Source organism: Thunnus thynnus, chromosome 2 (genome assembly GCF_963924715.1).
Source record: "Thunnus thynnus chromosome 2, fThuThy2.1, whole genome shotgun sequence".
NCBI classification, from domain to species: Eukaryota; Metazoa; Chordata; class Actinopteri; order Scombriformes; family Scombridae; genus Thunnus; species Thunnus thynnus.
The window spans coordinates 35,027,598-35,052,839 of NC_089518.1; the positions used below are offsets into that span (position 1 = coordinate 35,027,598).

The following is a 25,242-nucleotide window of genomic DNA, read 5'->3' on the forward strand; positions in this document are numbered from 1 at the left end:
ATATATAAGTCAGAGGGACCAAACAACTACTTTTATCGCAATACTTTAACTACATTTTGCTGCGAATACCTTTACTTAAGTAGGATTTTTAATGATTTTTACTTGTAATGGAGTATTTTTTTTATGTTGCTGTATTTGTACTTTTACATAAGTATCTGAATCTTCTTCCAGCACTGATTGTATCCGTGGTTGAGGTGACAGGCCTGTGATTGTATGCCAGTCGTCCCACCCAGGATTAGATAATCAGTCTGGGACCAAGCTGTGACCTCAGGCTGACGTCGCTCCGGCCCTGCCCATCCTGCGATGCACCGCCGCTGTCTGTCCTGCAGTCTCGCAGTGAGAAAACAATATTCCCACACGTTGAGGACTAGCAGCCCCACCAGCCCGGTTATCTACCAGCTATACATGTTTTATATCGAAAACAGACCAACTGCCGACCATCCGGAACAAGGTGAGTGTGTTTAATGATGATTTTAATGGTGGGTTTTTTCGGTGTCAGAATCGGTGAAGAACCGACGGAGCAAAACGGGAGAAAAAGGCTCCGCTCAGCAGCAGCAGCATCGCGTCGGAGGCTGAAAAAATGATGCCTCGGTCGGTCATAACGGGAGAGACGCAGCCTCGGCTTTCAAACCCGTATTTTCCGCTCTTAACAGCCTTGTCGTCTCTTAACAGAATATTATTTTCGTGTAACGTTTAATTCAGAGATGATAATATTAAGAGGATATGTGTTGCTAGCTTGGTTGGTGGCGTTATGTGTTTTTATCGCAGTGGCACAAAGGCGGCGAAGCGTATAGGGAACCGTTTGACACATCTGCGGTGTTTCATCGCTCGTTTATGGGTTAAAATTCAGTGGAGTCTGGATTAAAATACACAATTAGACAATAAGAGACAGTTTTTGTTCCTTCATGACAAACTGAACGGTTTTATCGCTGACACATCAGCGGCCTGCACCCTTGTTATCACCATATTGATCCACATCTCTACAAACAGCCGTTATCAAGTTCATTAGAATGACGTATTAAGACTTCCGTCGAAATCCTACAGAATAAAAGCCTGGGATGAGCTGAGTGAGATTTGAAACTCTTGAGTTATTTGGTTTATTAAAGGGACATATCACCACGTTTTATGTGGATGTCCAATCAGTGTTGAAGGTAAATGTGGTCAACTGAAGCTATAAATTCCTCAGTGCGTGCTGTATTGACCGAGAAAGCTGAGTTTTCCTGCTCATGTAGTCGTGCCAGCAGTGCCTACATGTACCAGGATGCATTGCGCCGGTCATATCCTCTTGCCCTGCTAATGCAGCCGCAGCCTTGGCCTCTCTCTGCTGCATTTCTCCGGCCATATACTCAAGTAAATACCGAGTCAGCCAAAACGCTGTAAAATGTAGCCCTGTCCAGAACATCCTCTGCACACATATCTTGGGATGCTGTTTGCGCTTTTTAGAAATGTAGCTAGTTTTCAATATAGGTGAAGAGGAAGTTTGGTTTCTGAGCGGCATCTAGAGCACACCCCCTGGCTACCCAGACGCAGAGACTAGAAATCCAAGCTGAAATAACCGCAAGTTCTTCCTTGCTCCCAACTACACGTCCAATGATAGTGCTAGTGTCGAAAGAACAACAGATTTTACTGCTAATGCCCCAGAGACACAGAGAACATTGGCAACAACTGCAGATGATTTTCACACTATATCCCTAATTCGGATAGCTAGAGATATGGTTGAAAATCAGCGAAATGGCCCTTTAATGTCCTATTTTATAATATAAATAAGAATTAAAGGACCAATGTGTAAGATTTAGTGACATCTAGTGGTGAGGTTGCAGCTTGTGAAAAATACAAAAGGCTCTCTTTAGAGCCAGTGTTTGGTTTTTTGTCTGTTCTGGGCTACTGTAGAAACATGGTAGCACAACATGGCGGGCTCCGTCGAAGAGGACCTGCTCAATATTATGCTCTATGTCTGCCGAGTCCGTTCTGCTTTATGCTACTAAATTCTACACACTGCAACTTTAACACAATATTCATAAAGAGTTAAAACATTGTATGGAAATTAAATCAGTTATGAGTCATTATTTATGCTTTCCTTGATGTGTCCCTTACAGTACATAGAGTGACATGCAAATGAAAATATGGCAGCCAAAAACTAATTAAATAAAAGTCAAATTTAGGGCAAACAGTCATAAAAGGGAGACCTACAGCATAAACAGAAGGCAATTATATATCTGTTATTGCATATACTGTAAGAAATGCTGTAAAAAAATGAAGTCTTATTGACAAAACACTCATGAAATGCAATAATATCCATAGTATCTATACACAGCTACAAGTTTACTTTTACTTTACGTTCTACTTTTTGTTTGTGTTATACTTTTTATAAAAATGTAATGATCTGATATGTTAAGTATTTTGATTATTGTTGCGCAGTGAATCTACACTCCCAGCCTTTATTTTGACGGCGGACTAGTTGTACTTCCTGATATATCCTGGTTGGTTTATGCTGTCGGTGTCTTGAGGTCCATTACATGCAATGTTGTGGGAATGCAGATTAGTTTACTGGCCTGCACGGCTTAATAACGTCATGTCTTGTTTTCTGCACTAACCAGTATGTTTTGCTGCTTGATTAATAAGTTAATAAAATATATATTATCACAATAATCATGCAAGTGAAGTAATCTTTCAGTCACCTTGTTATACGTTGTGTTTTGTGAGAGACTCGGAGGTGTTGTTACTGAATAACTGCAGTATTTGTCATATTTTTGCATACTTAAGACTTAAAGAACCCACAGTGGTTCAACATGTAGGTTAATCTGCTGGGTGGTCTACTTACCCCACTGCCTCTATGCTGCTAGAGAGACTTGATAGATAATCTCAGCAGGAGATAGTACACTACATAGCTATCCTCCTGTTATGTAAACTCTTTTTTTTTTTTCTTGCTCTCTGCTCTCCAGAAGATTCAGATTTGTTTACAGAATGATTTAGCATGTCCACATGTTGGCAGCCTGCATACTTGTGCAGTATATTTATTACAGTAGTTTTGCAGAAAGTCACTGCCTGCAGATATTGTCGCTTTTCCTATATGTTAATTGCATTACAAATGTTTAATGATTGAATAATTGTTGTTTTTTAAAGCAAAAATGCTAAGAATTTGCTAGTTGCAGCTTCGCAAAGTTGAGGATTTGTCATACATGATAGTAAACTGAATATCTTTTAGATTTTGGACTGTTAGAGCAGCAACGATAAGCAGATTAATCGATCGCTAGCAACTGTTTTGATAATTGAATGATCGTTTTAGTAATTTTTTAAGCAAAAATGCCAAACATTTGCTTCTCAAATGCGAAGATTTGCTGCTTTGTGAACTGAATATCTTTGGGTTTTGGACTGTTCGTCAGACAAAACAAGAGATTTGAAGATATTATCATGGGCTCTTGGAAATTAAAGCAGCATTTTTCACTATTATCTGACATTTTAAAAGTTAAATAGAGAAAATAAGACAGATTAATTGATATAAATAACTGTTAATTGCAGCCCTACACTGGATAAAACAAGATCTTTGTCACAGTAGCTGTAACACCAGTACACTAGGACCAGTCGCAAGTTTTAGAAGAAATTATTTGGCGTGCAAAGCTCAGGCGGTTGAGAATAATTTAGAAAAGTAAGACAAACCGCACCCCTGAGAGAAATATGTTTCTGCCAAACTGACTGCAGTAGATTAGAGGGCCTGTTTAAGGGGAGAGTTTGTTGGACGACTGTGTAACTTTGTTTGGAGTTTGTTGAGTTGTGTGGATTCCTGAGTTAAGCCAATTTTGATTTAGCTATTTGTTTTTTTGTTCCAGTTTTGGAGACATGTGTACTTTTTGCTTCACAGTGAAAATTAATAACCCTCTTTAAGTCTCTGAGTCTGCCTCCTGTCATCTTCTTTACTACTGCGGTTAAGCCTCCCCGCAGGAGCTAAACCAAGAAAAATGTTTGGTAAATGAGTGGAAGGAGACTTTTTTTTTTGGTAGTCAGAAAGCTTTGCATGAAATCAAACATCCACGCTGCCCTGATCAAGCAGAAATGAACTGAACTCACTGATTAAAAGTCATCCTAGAGCTACATGTAAGGTCACGATATTACCCTAAAACAACACTAGAGACCCAAACTGTTTTTTTTTAAAAACCAGGATTCAAAGCTACAATGTTGTAGATTTGCAGTTATCAGATCAATATACCTGTCTTAAGGTAAACATAGATGTGTTTGTTTGTTTGGATTCCTCTTGGTTAGCTAATATCTCCGTCACTAAACCCAAAAGGTCAGTCTTGTTAAAGTGTCTAGATACTGAGTGGTAGTGCTGAAAGTTGCTGGTAGATCAGTAACGGTCACTTTCTCCTGCGCACTACCATGACTTTGTATAAGGGCTACAAGTAAGATTTATTTTTGATTAATTTATTAACCACTTACTTTAGAAAACAAAGATTTGCTTCTTTTATCCAACCAACACTCCAAAACCCAAATATATTTAATTAACAGTGATATAAAGCAGCAGCACAACCTCACATTTGGCAAGCTGGAAGAAGAGATTGTTTGGCATTTGTGATTGATAAATTACTTAAATGTTTACTCAGTAATTAAAATTTATTGCTGTTGATTGACTAATCATTTCAGTGCCACTTATTACATTAATTATTAGCTTTAAATCATAGTGAAAGTCATTTACAGCAGTAGTTTAAGAGACCGATGCTGAAATCTGTCCACATCAAACAGCAACTGACTCGGTGTGTCAGGCGACGTGTCTGCTCTCCGTGTTCAGCTGCTCTTCCAGATCTGGGAATGTGTCTCTTCATGTTATGCAACTGGAGTGCCTGCAGAGTCCGGATGCGCATAGTTTCTCTATGTGTTTGTATGTGTGTTTGTGTTTGATATGTGTGAATGTGTACTTAGATTTAATCTGTCATGTGAGTATCTCAGATTTGTAATGGCACTGTATGCAGTTATCCATGCAGGTTCTATTATGTGTTATCTAGTTTCCCTAAATAGAGTTTTTCAACATTCTGTTATCTGCAGCTGCACTCAATGGAAAAAAAAAAAAAAAAAAGGTGTTGGCTTGTTTTGGAGGCTGTCCAATGTTGAAGGATAACATTTCAACAGCATAATTATTCTCGGAACTTTTTCAAGGTGTGCCAACATCCCAAAAGCATTTTTTTCTCTGAACTCTCTATTATTGAGATACTATAAAAAACACGCAAGTCATACCAGTTGTGCTTGGACGATCCAGCTCCCGTTGAGACTTCAGTGTCCACGAAATTAAAATGATTGAAATTAAAAATATGATTTCAGAGGGAGACTGAAATGACCCATGTATATTAATGTAAGTTGATGTTAATTGCAGCCATAAATTCCCCTTAAATCCATCGTAGCTGATGGTTCAGCGCCTCCCCGTCTAACTTCTAACCACTTCCGTGGCTGCACTTTAATTCCTCCTGCTGTTTAAAGTCATTTCCACAGTGCAGAACATTATTAGTCTGCATTGGTTTATCGTGAAAAGACTGGCTTTTTATTTGGAAGTGCAGTGGATTCAAAAGAGTTTTTAAACCTACAAACCAGACAGTGCTCAAAAACTCTTTAACCTCATGTTAGCTCTCCCTGTAAATAAAAAAGCCATAGAAATGAGTCATAGGACAGTGTGTCTTCACAGCCAGCTGAACCCACGTGTAGCTTCTGCAGGCATTTGGTGGTGTGACCTTTAGATGAACCACTTTGGGTTTATGGAAGTATTGCCAAGGTTTCACGATGAATAAGGGTCCTTTTGAAACTTTCTTATACTTTTTAGGGTGAGAGAATTACATTTGTGTGTGTGTGGTGGAACGTAAGTACATTTAAACTAATTAAGTACAATTTTGAGGTACTTGTACTCCACTTGAGTATTCCACTTTACTTTATGCTAACTCCACAACATCTCAGAGGGAAATGCTGTACTTTTTACTCCACTACATGTATCACGTTACAAATACTTTGCAGATTTTAAAGGGGTTATTCTGCACATTTCCAGGTCTATATTTATCATCTGGGGCTCTACTGGAATACCTTTGCATGTTTTACAGTTATAATAACTCCTTATATAATTGATACTGGCCCTTTATGCAGCCCCTCGGTTCAGCCTCTGTCTGAAACAGGCCGTTTTAGCTCCTGTCTCTTTAAGACCCCACCTCTTGATGAGTCCACTTTGTTCTCAGAGGGCTCTGGAGGCTATGTAAACAAACAATAGTTGTTTCTTTTTCACATACATACATCCCTACAATGTTCAGGCCTGAATCCGATCCGAAATATACGAGTGGACAACGTGAACAACCTTAACGGCTACAGAACAGACGGCCGTTTGTGGGCACACGCAAACAATCTGATGTCCTCACAAGGAGGAAGTAGAGGTAACTTTGCAAATGAAGCGTTCAGAGCAGGCTGAAGCCCTGGATTTTGACTTGAAGGTGGCATTTTTACATATGTTCACACATTCAAAATCAAATGAATGCATGAATGCATCAGTAATAACAGTGATCCAATCATATATATGAAAATGTAATACTCTGTTTCTTACAGTTGGGTATTGAGTACATTGAGTCAAAATGTAAGGACATGGCCATAATTTGTGTTCCTGGAAGGAAAATAATTATATGGATGGTGGATGTGCAGCTGCATTTTTCAAGACTTTTGAATCACACACACAAACACACACACACACACACACAAGCACACACAGCTTTTACCCTCTAGCTTGTTATGGTAGTTCAGTTCCTTTCATGGCTCTCGGCCTGCAATGCTTCACTGGTTTAAAGGCACTCAGATGACTGTTTGGGAGAGCTGTGTGCGTGTGTGTGTCTGAATATGTGTTTATTACAGGAATAGATGAATGTCACCCCGGCCTGCTCTGTATTCCATGCTCATTTGTCTGACTGTGAAAGAGCACCGAGGGCTGCTGGAACACTATCAATATACCGTGGACATTTTCATTGTGCTGTTGCGTGGAAGTGAACAACAGTCTATGACGACTGGTAGCTCAGCTGCTGAATCAGGGTGGAGATACGTAGGGAGAGAGAGGCCATAACTTCCTCCGACAACTACCACAAATACAAGTTCAGTACAAATTTCAATATTTAAATTTGAATTAAAATGAATAAGAATATAAATCCTTTAAGAATGCATCTCTGGTTCCTCATAATTAGCCTCCACACACTCTGATTCTTTGGTGTCTTTGTAGTTTGAGTAGTAGTTGATGAAGAGATTAATATTGCTCATCAGAGGAGTAAAGGCAAGACTCAGCCGATGATAGAGCTTTCCTTTCCTACTGCAGACATTCTGACTTTGAATCACATCATTTGATTATTGCTTGATTGTTAACTGTAACAGTAAATTCTCTGGTTTCAGGTATCTTTAGGTTTTGGACTCTTGGTTGGACAAATTTGATGATGTCATCTCGGTTGACGGGCATTTTAAACTGTTTTCTGACATTTTATTGATTAAATTAGGGCTGCGACTAAGAATGATTTTCATTATTGATTAATCTGCCCGTTATTTTCTTGATTGAATGACGAAGAATGCTCGTTATAATTTCCCAGAGTTAAAAGTGACGTCTTCATGTGTCCTGTTTTGTTCGATCAACAGCCCAAAACCCAAAGAAAATCAGATTACCATCATGTTCAACAAAGAAAAGCATTACATCATCACTTTTGAGAAGCTAAAACCAGCAAATATTTGCCATTTTTATAATAGTTGCCAATTAATTTTCTGTCATTTACTTGTATTTATCTGCCATATCTAGATACATATCTGTTATGGAAAATATCCTTATTAAAATCATGATATCACACAGTCCTACATTCTCATACTCAAAGATAAATAAGTCTCAATAATAGCAATTGATTGATAGAGCAAATGATGCCTCAGTTTCAGAGAAGGAATTACTGTATAGTCCACATACTACAGTAAACACAACAGTCTGACTCACTGTACATGCGGCAGAGTCGACACAAGCTAATATACAATGAGAGAGGCAGAATGACAACTGTAGTATAAGTTGATGAAACTTGTTCCCCTTAAATCTTCCGGGTTTTTTCTTTTGCAAAATTGAAAAGATGAGCTGATGGTTGTGATTTCTGCTGCTGCCTCCTACGCTAAAAGCGTAATTGTGTTTTTGTGGGGTGATCTGGGTGAAACCATCTGCAGTCCATCTTGGTTGGATATTAGTCTGTGCGGCAATATGGGAGGAGAGAGAAGAGAGAGATGAAGGAAGGAGGGAGGGAGGGAGGAAGATGATAAGGGAGGCAGAAGTGGGTAAAGTAAAGACGTATTACACTGCAGTGCACACACACAGTGGATGAAAGAGAAGCAGAGAGAGATAGAGAGAAAGTAGGGGAGCAGGGATTTAGTGAAGCTGAGGAGTAGGGGGGGGGGATAGGGGATGGGGGAGAAGAGGGTAAAGTATGATGGATCGAAAGGAGGCAAGAAAGAGAGTGCTTGGAGCTGGACCAGAGAAAGAGAAGAGTGACAGAGACGGCACAGAGTGAGAGACGTGATGGTTGACAGAGAAGAGATCTGCAGCTTTTACAAATGAGATATTCTAGCCTCATGATGTTTATGTTGGTGTCTTAACATAGCCTGTGTATTTGTGTTAAAGTAAGTTTAGAAGCCTGTACGTCAGTGTGTTAATCATACCTAATTAATCCCTGTGGGGAGATTTCTTCTAAACTAATGTGCTTCAAGGCATTGGGAAAAGAATAACACCACTCTATTTTTTTTTTCAGTAAAGCTAAACGTAATGTATAAATCTTACAAATCCAAAAGTAATGTGAAAACAGAAGTGAGTCAAATCATTTCAAAATGAAGTAACGCTGATACTGCCGAGGCCATAGCCACTTAACGCAGGGTTTACAATGGGATACTATTACAGCAGAGCTCAAATGCATAATGGACTAAAAGGAAAAGTAAAGTGATCTTTCATTACAAAACAAAAGTTGAACAATTTCCTCTGTAGTTTGACACATTTCTGTCAACTTCTTAGTGTCATACAACTCTTCCACATTGCACCGGATAATGTCAAAATACATCATCAGTAATCTTATAACATCACTGCTTGCCGTAGTTCTTGAGAATTTTACATTTTGGGAATTTTTAACTAAACACTTAACTTTAAAATCACTTTTAAAACAACAGTTTTAATCTGTTTGTGTCTTTTTATTGTAACTGTTTTGAAAACTGCCATGTAAATAAAGTATATTAGTATTAGTTTATTATAAATAAATATTCATTTAGCATTCTGTTGTTGACCATCAGTGTTCATGCCTATTAGCTTTTACAATTAATTTGGCAAAGTAGAATTATGTGACTGAAACCAGCCTATGCTTTAAAATTTAAATTCACACAATTTTGGTCCATAAGATGACATTTGGTTTTGCTGAAGGATTTACAGAAAACACACTGAAATCAATACCATAAAGACAATTGTCAACACTCAGTTTCTTGCTACTGCAGAATACCGAAGTTATCATGTATGCAGAAGACACTGTGTAATTTTTTAAATAAAGATAATCTGTTGCAAATGTCCTTAAGCAGTCAGCTTCTGCCTGCCTCTTTCCTCCTGCTGTGTGATATGTCAGCTAACACTAATACCTGTCAGTAGTGGCAGCATGTTACTCGACTGTTATGCAAGCGTCTGTAAGCTCTTCAAGTTCAGAAAGAGAAACAGCCTAGGAGGGAAACTGTCGTTAAGCCTTTGGGGAAGCTTGGATCAAGGTCATGTTCCCATCTTTAGCTCGCTTGACAACACACAGATAGTTGAAGAGATTGACATGTTCATTGTTAGTGCTCGTGTGTAAGTGTATATCTCATGTACATATGTGTTACTCTCAAAACATGAACCACATTTCCTTTAAAGCTCACTTCTGTCTGTCTTGTGGGATTTGTCTTTGGCTTCATAAAGTTCTCAGAAACTTTACGAGTAAAAGGGGAATATGCCTCTGCTCAGTTTGCTCTGAAAGAAAAGCAACCTTGTTTTGCTATTGTGCCATAAGGCAATCAGTATATCTGGCATATCCTGATGTAAAATGCACTATAGAGGTCAGTGGAGGTTTCCGATAAATTATGTAATTCCACTAATGACTCACCATCAGTGTGGTAATTTATTGATGTTGATGATGAAACAGTTTCCCCTCCATCTTCAGGGATCTATGAGCTGTGAAGGAGGGAAGGGATGAGAGCATTTTTTCCTACCGGGATCAATAAGGCTTCACATTTCGCTTTATCAAGTAGTACATGGAAATCAGTTCACACCAGCATATTCTATTCAGTGCCACCTGTTTTTGTTTTTCAACTTCAACACATTTCCATCAGCTCAACACAAAATATCACAGTAAATAAGGAAATAAAATTTAATAGCAGAGTGAAAAGGGCTAGAAGGTTAAATTGCTGGTGATTTTCTTTGTCTCAAAGCAGATAGGAAACGAAAGTGGAAGCTTTGAAACTTCTACAGGATGCTAAGGTTGAAAGACATTTGTTCTGATTATAGCTAACTCATGAGTCAGTCTGTATCTGGTAGATTTATGGCTTCCTTATTGGTTTTATCAGGGTTCCACATGGGCCAACTGGGCATGTGTCTGCTCCATCTAACACATTTCTAGCATATAACAGCGCATATGATATATGAAATATCTCAAGAACTATTGGATGGATTGCCATGAAATTCGACACAGACATTTATGCTCCCCAGACAATGTATTCTGATGACTTTTATGATTCTCGGTCACAGGATAACTCGTGATATGATACCTCTAAAACAAATGACTGAATGCCTTTTAGCCTCAGCTGTACTTTCAGATTAGTGCAAACATTTTTATTTTTGTGCAAAAAGCTTGACAACGTTCGGCTTAATTTTGTTTTCTAGCAGAATGTCGAATTCAATGGTAGTATTTTTTAAGCAAAAATGTCAAACATTTGCTGGTTGCAGCTTCTAAAATGTGAGGATTTCAAGCTTTTCTCTGTCATACCTGATGGTAATCTGAATATTTTGGATTTTGGACTGTTGATCAGACAAAACAAGACATTAGAAGATAAACAACTTAAAACAGGCAATGAATTTTGCTTGTAAAAGCTGAAAGCTGAAATATAAAACTGGCAGAATTGGAAGCTGAACAGCATTACCTAGAAACTTAAGAGTTAAAATACATTGTTAGAAAAGCTGGAAGGTAAACGTTAAAATGTTCAAAGCTGGAAGTTAAAATAAATTGGCTGAAAAGTCTGAAAGAAGAAATTCTTTGTATTAACATCACACAGATGAACTGAATTGCTAAACACTTTGAAGCTGCAAAGCATTGCTGAAAATGCAGAAATGTCAAATGAGTTGCAAGGATTGGAAGCTGAACTGCATTATCTAAGGAAGCTATGAGCTGAAATGCATTGCTAAAACGCTGAAAGCTAAACTGTAAAACTGTCAATGTTTTCACTTCTATTGTAATAAATTGTTGAAAAAAAAGCTTAATATTTTAAAAAAGTAGAAAAGGTAGAAAAAGTTCAATAGAAGCATGAATATCCCACCAAACAACTTCTTATAACTTAAAAACTAAAAGTCACATCGAAAAAATACTTTCAGCTTGAGCGACCCGAGATTTCAGCGGTGATAGTGATATATGATATGTGTCTGTAAGATTTCAAAGAAAGGAGCTGTGACAGTTTATATATCGACATCATCTCCGTTTTTGATAAGGAGATTCAGAGTTCAGATAACATGGGAGTGAACTGTCTGCAAGTTTGGGTGATTCATTCAAAATTCGTGAGTCCTGCACTAGTTTCTGACATTTTATAGACAAAAAGATGAATTGAGAGAATGATCGGTAGATGAATCAATAATGAAAATAATTGTTAGTTGTACCTCTAATCGCCTCGCAGGGCCTCTACTGTTGCTATAGACTCTTGTTATCTGTCTGTTAGCATCACACACAAAAAATTGTGTTGTTTTACAATAAGAATTACAAGTGTAACAATTAGTTGATTAATAGATTAGTGACATAGTCGGCAACTCTTTTGATAATCAGATAATATTTTGAGGATTTACTGCTTTTCTCTGTTTTTATATTATTATAAATTCAGTATCTTTTAGACAAAACAATACATTTGAATAAGTTGCTTTGGACTCAGAGAAAAATTGGAAATTGGTTGTTTTTTCACTACTCTTTGACATTTCATAAACTAAAAGATTAATCGACGATGAAAATAAACGTCAGTTGCAGCTCTAAGAAGTAATGCTAGAAAACAGAAATGTTTAGAAGGGGTTGAGTCTTCAAATTGACCATTACCTTTTTAAATTGTGTATATTAACCTGCAGTTGTGTCTTACATAAAACTTTCCAACACTTGGCTGCTGTTGGTGGGAAATTTCCACCCTGAATACATGGCTCAGAGTAGTGTGACATTAGGTCATTTCCTGGTTGTTTTCACTTTTTCTCCCCGACTTTTCTATGTAGATTTTAACATACTGTGTGTCTTCCTGGCTAGACAAAGAATTACTGCTTAACAAATTGTGTTTTGTTGAGGCAGCGACGTGAGACAACTTTAAAAAGTCCACGCGAAACTTCGAGATGGTTCATTTTCAACATTCCTTCTTTTTAGCTCGTCCACTCTTTTTGTTTAGCTTCATTCGACGCTGCTGTGAGATGGTGAATGTGTGCAACAAACAAAAGCTCTTTTATTCGGTTAACCACACACACACACGCACACACACACACACACACACACACACACACACAGAGCACTGAGCCTGTAACTCAACAACCAGACAGCTAAGACAGGAGAGAGACAGAGGCTGTCTGAACAGAGGATACATGAAAAAATGAGTTTGCAGTGACAGTGCAGTTTGTTTTTCTGAGAATCAGCAGCAGCCTGGAAATGTCAGTAATCTTTAGCTGGTGTTGTTTAACCAACCTGCTCACCAGGTAACCAAATTAAGTCCCAACTTTTTAATAAAGGCTGCAGGATATTTCATAGTATTCAAATATGTTTAACTATTCTATTAAAAAGATGCGTTTTACAAACATTGTACAATGTAAAAATGCTGCACAAATGCTGTTCAGAGCATCATATTACTGTAAATAAAACAAGAATAGCAACAAGAATGCCGGACAGCACTCAAGGAGAGGACATTCCCATTAATAGCTGCACAATGTTCAAAATATGTTACCTTTTTTTTGCAGGTTAAAAAGCATCCAGATATCGAGTTTAAAACTTAACTGAATTTCGTTGAAAACTGAAAGTTTGTTGGACGTCTGGTTTACTTATAACTGTCGTTTCAATAGCATTAGATCACAGTATTTAAATGTGAAACAGGTTCTAACTATATGTTGAAATATAGATTGTTGAATATTAATGAAACAAACAAAAAAAAGACTTTTAAACCAAATTTTAGGCCAGTTTTAACCTACACGCTTAATTGCCTTTTGACCTGCAAATTAGCTAAACCATGCATGCAGTAGTCTGAGCTACTTGAAGTTTAAAGTTGTTTTTTTTTGAGTCTCACCAACATCTTCATTATATTTCTGAGGTTGAAGAACGTCGATGTTATTGATGACATAGTTGAAAGTATTTCAGCACCAATGTTTTCATCTTGGTCTTTGCTCAATTTTCATTTTATTTTTTACCCTTAGGGTCATCATTTTGCCATTGCGTACTTAAAAACTGACAGGTTTAATATGACCTTCAGTTCTTCACCCCTCCCATCCTCCTGAGTGACATAAAACATTTTTTAAAATTGAGTTAAATGAGTGAACCATCAAAAGGAGCTCTAACAGACTGTGAAATAGAGGGATAATACTGTACCATTATGTGAAATATTGGTTGCTTGAAGTTTCAATCAATGGTGACTTTCCCCCAGAAGAGAATGAGAGTTATGATGGTAGAAATCTCAGCTCCTGAGCAAACATTTGTTTAGTCTGAGTTTTAGAAAAAAAGTATGGTCAGAAAGTTTGTTTTCTACCCTTATTATATTGTTTAAACATTCAGATTTGAAGACCGCATTCGATAAACATCCAGCTGTGAGTGTGGATCTGTCATCGTTAGTGCGATCTCCCTGTGGCGGTGTCGTCTGTCTCTGCCTGGTGAGGGTGCGCCTTCCCTCGGATGCCCCCCTCCCAGTCTCAGTATTATTCCTGGAAGTACAGCCCTGATGATATAAGAGGGAGGATGTCCTTTGTTACAGCTTCTCTTTCCTTTTCCTCATTGTTTGAATACTTCATAAATAGTATTAGTAATTTCCCACCCTGCTCTCCAAAACGATGAAACATAGTAATGTGGGTTTTACCAAAATCAAAGCTAATTTGCTTTTACATGAACCCTCAATGGATCCTTAATTATTTGTGGTTGTTCCGTTTGAATGTACAGATTAAGCTGAACAAGCTTAGGATACATGTGTCTGTATGTACCTGTATATATGTTTTAGGCACACATATTTTCACATTTTGCCAAAATATTTTCTTCCAACTTAAAGCCGAAATGGCTAGTTGGACCTTTTTTAAATAAATCACCCGTCAGTCTGTGGTTTCCAGACGAGATCAGGACCTTTCTGGTTAGTGTCCCGTCACAGTGGCCGGTTGTTTCTACAAGCTAACCAGCAGCCTCACAGCCAATGTTTTCTATCGTTTAGCTGATTCTTGTTGGTTTGCCATCCTGAATAATATGTATGAGTAATAAATTACTCATAGTTTTTTCCAGCTGAGAGTGAATATAACTCATGTTCAGGCATAATATTGTAGATTTCCCAACTTTCTCAATACAAACTATACCTTTAAATGGCCATATCTCATAAAAGTAATGAACTTAATAATATGTTATGTGTTATATTTGAAGAGCATGTTGAGGTTAATTACATTTTTTGTATCTATAAGGACAAAAATACTGTAATTCTCCAAATCTGTACAACAGATATTGCTTATGGACGATAACAACCTGAAAAATGTACAACACCATTGGTTTTAGCCAGTGTTTTCAGGTGTATCACATTCAGAAAAAAAGTATTTCAAAAATAGTATGAATATGAGAAGCTTAGAGCTTATTTGGTGAGCCAAAAAACTTTTATTCTTGTTGTGGACTTCTTTCTTTGTCCTAGTATACGTATTTTCTGTCAGTTGAACAGTATGCTATGCTTGTTATTAGTGACCGGCATATGTGTTTACTAGTTATTCTTGTCTTTTTTGTATTTATATCTGCAAGTTTGTGCTTATACATATAAGTAAAAACTTATAAAATCTCACCAGCACACATTTTTACTTATTTATTTGAATTACAGGTTTATTTTTGCATCTCGCTCTTTGTGCAAAATAAATGAACTTACCTTTAAAAAAAGATAAATAAAGGTATAATGATCCTGGTCTGATTATAGACTTAAGATAAGTCAAAGCTATGAAAATGAAGAGTGAGACAGTCTAAGAAATGATAAGAGCCAGTTCTGCCTGCTTAATATCTGTACTGGATCCGAATAATTTAGGTCAAAACGTGCGTAGAATGTCTGTGTATTATATACGTACAAACTAACACGAATGCAATCTATAGTCCTCAAGCATTTGTATGTGTCTCCTCTTTCATCTTGTTGTTGTCACCCTACTGGTTGCCATGGATACTTCACTATTCTCCCCGGATTCTTTTAGTGGTTGTTGTCTCATACTGTAATGTCTCTCTCGCAGCACCGCTCCTCCTCATTGGCCGGTGTTGTAGCTAGGGTTTCTGATGTTGCGTGGGAAATGAAATTTGATTGGCCGGACCCAGCCTCTTTGTTCTAGTTAACCCGTTATCTGATCTCATCTGCAGTAATCTGGTAAAAACACAGAGCTCAGCGGTGTTATTGTTGGCTCAAAGGGACCAGCAGGACTTTTTTTTTTTTTTTTTAAAGAACTATTTGTGTCTTAGAAGCTTGACCTACTCTGTATTATGCTCTTTGTTTTGTAGGAACTGAGCAATATCATTTCCCAACTTTTCTCTACTGAGCACACTTATTTCTCAGATATGTTTCTGATGTGTTTCTATCAGTGCATGTTTTTGTATGAAAAAGCTCTTTTGTGGAGCTGTGTGTTAGGAAGACGGTTCCTCTGGCTGTGCTGTGTGGCAGGAAGCATAATAGCAAGTCTATTCAATGGTCCCTTTCACAAGTTTCTCTGTTTCTGTTTGTGTTTCTGTGTGTGCTTGGAATACTGGAATAGTCTGGCAGCCCGTATACATCTGCCCTCTGTGCCACTCTTACAAAGGACAGCACAGAGTCCCAACAGTTACACAATGCTATAGAGCGGCTGTCATGGATGTTTTAATGATCATACAGAAGAGCTTGTAACAGGACAACATTTCCTGCAGGAGACGGTGACATGTTTCTGATGTCATCTTTTTGCTTAAATAAGGAAAGCTTTACCATATAATGCAGTCCATTAGTCGTAACTTACTGAGCTGAAAAATCTTACCAGCTTTACCAGTCAAAAGGTCATTTTTGTTTATGCACATTAAATGCCAGAGGGTGTAATTTAATTACCTTCATCAGTTACCTGTCAGAGGTTTTAACTTCTATCTCAAAATAATGATTTTCTTAAAACAGGTCCTTCTCCTGGGCCAAAAATCAAAGTGCAGTTTCACTGAAATAGTTTTTACACAATTTTAGTCAAATTTAGTGAGGACATTTTCACCTTTACCTTAATGAGGACACTGTCATCCATAGATAGTACCAATGACTACTGGTAGAAGACTCTGCCATGTTGGAACAGTTCAAATAAAGAGGTAAAACTGAATCTAAGGTTTATTTTGAAGGGCACCACTGAATTTAGATTGAGTGAGGGACTTCCTGCTAGAGCCCAGGACAATATATAGGTCAACATTAACTAATTGCAGATATTTGTATTGGCGCGTATGTTGGCCAATAAGTAACAGGAACATGTCAGAAATATGTTTTGAAACAGTGTTACCATTTTATAGTTGTGACAAGTTTATTTTTCTAGTATATTTCTTCCACACTATTGTTAAATTAACTAAACAATTGAAGGGTACATTAGCTAAACCTTCCCTTCATCCCCTGTAGGAATAGTTTAGGAAGATATCAAGTTTTCCAGTTTTCCATCATGAAGTAACCAGCTGGTATAAAGAACTAAACAGCATTGATCGTTCTGTCTTCTCAGTAACATTCAAGAAACCAAACATATCAATACTCTGTCGGGGGAGGAAATGGATGCATAAAGAGGACTTTTACAGCTACCACGCCTAAGTCCTCCTACTAGCAGGACCTTGAGAAACAGACGGTATAATTAAGTTTCCAGACTTAGAATGAAGTTTTCAGAGTGGTAGGCTGTGTGTGTGTTTTTGTGTGGTTTGACCCGGTGTGTTTTTCCCCCCACACTGTTATGTCTGCAGCAATCTTCCTTACAAAAGCTGTGTTCCCACAAAAAGGGGCGTTTCATCTTCTGTGTAAATATTAATGTATTTTAGTATTAATAAAACCCTGTGAATTTTATATTAAAACCAGTTACTGCAACTCTGGCTTTAATGCATAATTTGGGTGTGTTGTAAATCACAGTAATCATTTGCTAACATCAGATTTTTTTGTAAAAAGATTTGCAAAAAGCAGATTTTAAAAAAAGGACACACAGACAGTGAAGCTCGGACAAACGACTCAGGTAACTGCCTTACCCGACCCTGCAGCTAATCTCTTAAACCCCTTTCAATTTCCCTTGTCAGTGCCTGAACTCTGCGTCTGAACGAAGCTAATCTCATTAATGTCACTTTCCACCGACAGGAACCATCAGACTACAGACGGATACAATTAAAGTCTTGGTCTTTATATTCAATCATTAACCTGCTGGTTTTAATAAGTTTCTTCTCCCTGTATGAGAACTTTGTATCGTCCACTCGTGTGATGGATGTTTTATGCAACAGAGCACCTTTTTTAAAGAAACAGACACATCTTAAATCTTGACTCATGGCTTCGGCTGTTAATTTCAACTGTCTTCTCTCTCTGTGTCCTCTTTGATGTTATGTAACAAGAGGATCTCTGTCTTCCTCCTCGATGTGCGGTTGCTACAGCAGCAGTAGAGGAAGATCAGGCCACACATCCGATACAAAGCAACTGTGTGTAGAGCTGCAATGATTGATTATTCGCTTTGAGGCATTTTTAAAGAAGAAATGTCCAAATTCTCTGGTTCCAGCTACTTAAATGTGAATATTTTCTAGTTTGAAGAAAATAATCAACAGTTTAATTGATAATGAAAATAATTAGTGAGTTAGTTAGTTGCAGCTCTGATTGTACAGTACGCAGTAAGCTCATATAATGATATATAGTTAATTAAAAAATACATATATAATAAATTTGTCAATTTAAGATAAACAAGGTGAAGAATTTTATGTAATAATAATGTAATTTTAATAGTAGTAATGAACTTTATTTATATAAATATTAATATAAATGATACTTTAGTTAGACAGCTAATGTAAGGCTGCAACTAATCATTATTTTCATTATCGATTAATCAAGTAATGCTTGTTTTTTCTGACGTAAAGAAATCCAGTTTACAAAAGCTGTGTCCAGAGAAGGCTCGGCAATTTTTGCTTGATAAATAAGAAATAATTCTTTAAATAACTAATGTTTCAACACAACTTTGATTAGTCCGTGTGGGAGAAAAGTTGTGTTTTAACTCTGTAATTTCCATTCAGACTGTTATATTCTTCATGTGGCAGTTTGTGGAGGTGTGATTACTGTATTCGTGCAGCAGCAGTAGAGAAAGTCTTGCACGTGTGCTGTTTCAGTTTGGACCGGAGAGGCAGAAAATCCGAACAATGAAGACGAATTAAAAAAAGCTTCTCCAGCCTTCAGTAGCTGTCACGAGGTGTCCTTGAGCAAGGCAGGTGACTCCCAGCTGCTCCAGTGAATCTGCTCAGCAGCCGGCTGAAAGCACACTTGTACAAAGTATAAATATTTAATACCGTGTTTTCCATGAGGTTTGACAAGTAACGATTGCAATTATTGATGGGGTTTAGTCAATGTTTTCTTTATTTATTCCTACACCAGAGCATCATGGGTAGCAAACACTGAAATAAAAATGTTGAGCTCCGCTTCGACGTAGGTGAAACTGAGGCCTCCCTGACAGCAAATATCATTCCACTCTGACTTTAAAAAGGTCATTTGTCAAGAGAGGCATCTCAGTTATTACCCTGATCCCACCGTGCTAGCATTTAGCTTTAGACCTGCATTCTGCCGCCTCAGCTGGCCTTTCTCTTCTCTTTATTTATCAATACAAACGATGAAGCAGCAGTTACTACACACCTGCTCGTATTTACGCCTGTAAAGGTCTCATCAGCATTTACATATCCTATTGTTATGAATCTGTACATCTCTATAATCACATTCCCATCAGCCTCAGCTGTACTTTGTGTTTGGTGCTAATTAGCATGCTAAACTAAGATGGTGAGCATGGTAACCATTATACCCTCTTAAAAGCATGGCAGCATTGTTGCCATGCTACTGTTAGCATTAGTGCAGCCTCACAGAGCTGTTAGCATGGCTATAGACTCTTAGCTTTGTTAAATCCCTCGTCAGATTTTCTCATTTTTCCTTCTTTAATTTGTAAATCTGTTCCCGCCTCATTCTCTTTAGTCACTAATACACTCGCCAGACATCCGGAAACAATCAAAATTTGCTTTTGAATTTGGTTTCTCAACCTTTTGTTGGATTATGTTTTACTAAGCAGGTGTAATGGAGGGATTAGTCAGAGTATTAGTTAGCACTCGTCTGGTCTCATCCAGGTCACGAGCCAGTGAGCAGATCATTTAAAGAAAACTCTCATTCCAGCCGATCCGGCTCACATTGTACCTGACAATCCTTTACTAGACCAAATTAAAGGAAATAAAAGAATGATTTAACTTAACCAAGCCAAATTTGATTGATGTTGGTTTGGCAGGTTGGCCAGTAGATTATGAGGCTGCCCAGTAACCTTGGCAACAGCAATACATTTACAAACAAAAAACATAAGGATGGTTCATGCAGTATCTTCTTCTTTCGGCTGTTCCTGTTAGGGGTCGCCCCAGCAGATCATCTGTTTCCTTCTCTTCCTCTTTGGCCTTCCTCTTTTCAGCACCACCTTCAGCATCCTCCTCCCAATATAACCAGTGTCTCTCCTCCACACATGTCCAAACTATCTCGCTTTGTCTCCAAACCGTGCAACCCGAGCTGTCCCTCTAATATACTCATTCCTAATCCTGTCTGTCCTCGTCACTTCCAACGAAAATCTTAGCAATTTCAACTCTGCCACCTCCAGCTCCACTTCCTGTCTTTTTGTCAGCGCCGCTGCCTCTAAACCAAACAACACAGCTGGTCTCGCTGCCCTCTTGTAACCTTCCCTTTCACTCTGTGTCACTCTTTCTGTCGCAGATCAGTCCTGACACTCCGCCCTGCCTGCACTCTCCTCTTCACTTCTCTCCTGCGCTCCCCGTTACTTTGAACAGTTTTGAACCCCTAGTACTTAAGCTCATCCATCTTCCCCAACCTCTACTCCCTGCATCCTTACCATCCTCACCATTCCACTGTCCTCCTTAACCATTCATACACATGTATTCCATCTTGCTCTCCTCTTCTCTCCGGCGTATACCTCCACCTCTCCAGGCTCACTATGTCATCCACCAACATCATAGTCCACGGAGACCCCTGCCTGATCTCGTCCATCTACCTGTCCATCACCGTTTCAAACAAGAAAGGGCTCAGAGCCGATCTTTGATATAATCCCACCTCCACCATGAACCCATCCATCACTCCGACCGCTCACCGCTGTCACGCTGCCCTCATACATACTGTATCCTACACCATTCTTACATACTTCTCTGACACACCTGACTTCATACTGTACCACACCTTCTCTCGGCACCCTGTCATACGCTTTCTGCAACTCCTTCTGACCTTCTTTATATCTCTCCATCATCGTTATACCTCTGTAGATACTACAGCTCTGCACATCACCCTTATTCTTGAAAATTAGTACCACTACATTTGTCTCCACTCCTCAGACAATACTCTCACTTTCCAAGATGGTGTTTAACAGTCTAGTCAGGCTCTCCATGACTCCACAGGTGTGTCATCTGGACCTTTCCACTCTTCATCCTCTTCATGCAATATATGAATAAATAATTCCCACATTATATATTTTAGATAGTAGTAACACTACAATGAACAAACTGCCAGGAAGATTCTCAGCTGTTACATCTATTTCACATACCATTTGTCTAGTGCCAAACAGAGCTTTAAGACTTCTGTGTAATTTTAGATAAGGCGAGTGAGTGAAAGTCTGATGGAAAAAATCATTTTCAGGTTGTTTATCTCCTTCAGCTGGCCTAAAAAAAAAAAAAAACCTCTAAAATCCTGCAACATCCTGCAGCAATGCAGAAGGCTCAACTGTAACAACCACCAGCATTAAATAATAAATAATACCACTGGCATGAGATAGAGGCTATTGTTTTCTTCCGTCTAATTTGTTTGCTGTAATTACACAAAATAAATATTATATCTATATTTACTGTATGTAAAACCTCTACACGTAACACCTTCAATTTAATGGAATAACATTTCATCAGAGTAGACCTTGTAATCTTGTAACTGAATGACAGTCTCCTTATTTTAAATTGGCTATCAGCTCACTTAAAATAGACTGATTATCAGCTACACAGCTTATTAGCCCAATAAAGTCTTGTAGGGTGTTATGCATGTGTTTTCATCTGAGGGTTGACAAACAGAATAAACTGGATGTACTCATTCCATGTGTGTACTGTGCAGTGTGTGTGTGTGTGTGTGTGATGAGATCATAACCTTGTTAAAGAGTCAGCTGCTGGGTGTGTGTGTGTGTGTGTGTGTGTGTGTGTGTGTGTGTGTGTGTGTGTGTGAGGATCTCACCGTTTCCACTTCACATGCTGCTGACTCACCCTGCTCAGAGTAATGAAGGATACAGTTCTGTCCTGATACTGTGGCTATTTTAGATTAGCTTAGTTTACGGTGGTTTTGTTGCACAAACAAGGCTGATCCAAGAAGAAGTGCTGTTGAATCACATAATATCATAAGACTTTATAAATAGTGCTCGATGTATTTAAATCATATTGTCAAAGGGACACTTCCCCCGCATGTCCTCCAGCTTAAAGCAAGTGTGATACTAAATTGGCGGAGTAGCCCTTTAAATGATAACATTTTAAAATCCTACTGAATATTACATATTTTCTACTCATCTTTTGGGCTCGTGCTTTTTCATATGAGTGAACTTGACTTAAATATCTCATTATAAAAGGCTTAAAAAGGATAAAAATAAAAGTGAGATCAAAAGGTAGGACTGATTTTCTATTAAAAACACTATGAGGAATATAATAGAAAAGCAACAAAAGTGTCTCAACTGAGATTAAAACATGAAATATTGATCATTTTGGTGCTTGTATGTGCCTTCTCTCATAACATCTCTCACTCTCTCTCTTTGTGTTTTCCAGATGTACCACTCTGACCACGGTGTGGACTTCCCCGACCTCTCCTTCCAAATCCCCGGCAGCCCCGCAGAGCTGCACCCAGCGACCAGAGTGTGAACACAAAATCCTCAACGCACCAACATATTTACCTTCCCCTTCACCCACACAGGGCCTCCCTCTGCCGCCGACGCTACAGTCCCACCCTCCCTCCTCCTGGACCATGGACAGCCCTCCTAAGCTGTCTGGCGAGACCCTGATCGTGCACCACATCCCCTTGGTGCACTGCCAGGTGTCAGGGGGGCGGCAGGGTGGCTGCGGTGGCTCTCTGAAGAGGAGCAACCCGTTCAGCCCGCCAGAGAACCTGGGCTTGAGTCGTACCACCTCGCTTCCCGAGAGAGACGTCCTCCAGAGAGAGGCTCTGCTTTACAGCAGTCTGATCCACACCTCCAGCGGGTCCTGGTCCTCGCACAACAGAGGGAGAGAGAGGAAGGGTGGCGGGAAAGGAGGCAGCACAGCGAGTGATGATTCATCGTTTACCTCGAGCACTTCAGAGGACCAGCTGATCACAGCTCACACGTTACCCAGAGCCAAGCCGAGGAACAGGAACCCGTTGCGTCATAATCCATTCCTGCTTAATACCGAAGATGACGAGGATGAAGAAGAGGAGGAGGATGATGGTGACAACCTGAGCGGTTACCTTGAAGACTCCTCTTTTCACCTCCACAGTGACACTAACTCTGCCCTCGATGATGGGATCACTCCTTTCCACTTACACGACCTCAGCTTTGCTCCGGAGCCTTTCCTCCTGCACAGCTCGGTCGGAGGCAGCAGCCGGGAGTCCCTGAGGGGCGTGGTCTCGGATCTCTCCACCCACCTGGAGGACCTGGATGTCCTAGGGTTGGACAGCCAGCGCCGCCACGGCAGCAGCGGTTCCAACATGTCCATGGATTGCGGAGAACACGACTGGGGCGATGACGACGAAGAGGATGAGGATCACCCTATGCGGTGCGGACGAAGCAGCAAGACGGGTTCGTACTCCTCCACCTCCTCCACCCAGCACTGCTCCTGCTGCGTACTCTCCCAAAACTACCCTCAGCACTTCCCCGAAGCCTTCCCAGAGCCTTTCTCAGAGTGCCAGCAAGGTTACGGCAGCGACTCCTCGTGCAACAGCTCGGACGGCGTGCTCGTCAACTTCAGCGCCATTTACAACAAGATGAACAACAGCGTCCCGGAGAAACCGGCGGTCTCCGTGCCCGCCAACCTCAACAGCTCCACCGACCTCTCCTGCACCTCGTCCGTTTCCGATCCACAGGGAAACCAGCGGGACTCAACCGGAGGGGCTTTTTATTTAGATCTCCACACTTCGCCCACCGAACCTCCCCAGTCACAGCAACAACCTTCCTGCCTCGGCAACAACTTCCCCCTCATCCGAGAACCACAACTGTCCACTTCCTCCACCTGCTCCTGCTCCGTAGAGCACCAGGGCGCCCTCGACCTCGACGCTAACTGCAACTCCTATCACCCTCCGCATTTCGGCTCGTCCGGTGACCTCGCGTCTTGTCTGCAGAGTCAGGCCCGCCTGGTCGTCGCCACACAGAACTATTACAAGCTGGTCACCTGTGACCTCTCGTCCCAGTCGTCCCCGAGTCCTGCAGGCTCTTCAGTCAACAGCTGCTCTGACGAGCACAGCAAGGGAAGCCCCACCCCGACTCAGCCCAGCGAGTACTTCCTGTTCAGGCAGCGGGCTGAGGAGGGTGTGGAGGAAGAGGATGAAGATGGAGAGTCAACTAGGGTGAGTGGAGAATTATATCATAATAATTTAGAGAATATATCATCTGTTTCTCCATTAGTTTCTTGCTCTGTTGCCAAGAGAAATGCATCATTTTTATTGACACTTTTTAGTTATTTAATATGTGTTTATTAACAAATCCACTTATAGTTTTTTCAGCTTGTAGCGTTTCATTGATTTTAGCTCTTGGATAAACATTACTTCCTTTTTTCTTTCCTGTCAGCTGTGTGTGTGTATCGGTTGATCTTGGTAGCAAGCCGCTGCATACAATTCCTCTTACAGGGATAAATAAAGTTTGATTGAATTAAATATACATCTTGATACACAGAAAATATACAAATATACAGTTCTGTTTGCATTCATTGCATCAGACAAAACACGCAAAGTTGTTTTGTTAACATTTAATCAGCAACAGATTTCTGATAAACTGATTCAATTCCACTAAAAGTCGATTTATTATTGTTACTCTGTCCTACTTACGCACGAGCACAGATTACTGAGTTTCCATATTTTGCAATCATGTGCCTGCTGCCTGATTTTGCAGAAAGACAAAGAATGTTTTCTCTCTCACTGGTCTTCAAGTACAAAATAATCCACGCTGCCTCCCTGCCTCAGTCTTAACTGTATGTTCACGTCTTATCACTGTTGATTGCAGATGGATTGTGGGATTATTTATCTATTCGGTCTCTCCGGTTATTGTTTTCTCGTCATGTTGGTGATCACGGAGAATTAAAACTGTCGTTCTGTGTGGAGAAGAGTTTCAGCTGAGAACTGAAGACTTGGAAATGTATTATTTTTTGGCGTTTTTTCTAAGTATAAGAATTAAAATAGATGAATAGATAATGATTTATAGGATTCTGATGATTAGATGATCTAAACTAAGGCGAGGCAAGTTTATTTTTATAGTATAAAATATAAAATAAGTCAGATTAAACAGGAGGGTTAACATTACAGTGCAGCTATAGTGCACTGCAAGATATGAATAAAAGCTCC

General features: G+C 39.4%; 1 protein-coding gene across 2 annotated transcripts in view; it reads left to right on the forward strand.

The window, feature by feature from the left end:
• The first annotated feature begins 291 nt into the window (after positions 1–291).
• The window catches only part of rusc2 (RUN and SH3 domain containing 2), a 43,917-nt gene continuing 18,966 nt past the window's right edge, over positions 292–25,242 (forward strand). For both annotated transcript variants that reach the window (XM_067572143.1, XM_067572152.1), the window contains exons 1-2: positions 292–451; positions 22,485–24,252. In XM_067572143.1, the coding sequence (XP_067428244.1) occupies positions 22,681–24,252 (1,572 nt within the window). In that variant the 5' untranslated portion in view covers positions 292–451; positions 22,485–22,680. The remainder of the gene's footprint in view (positions 452–22,484; positions 24,253–25,242) is intronic.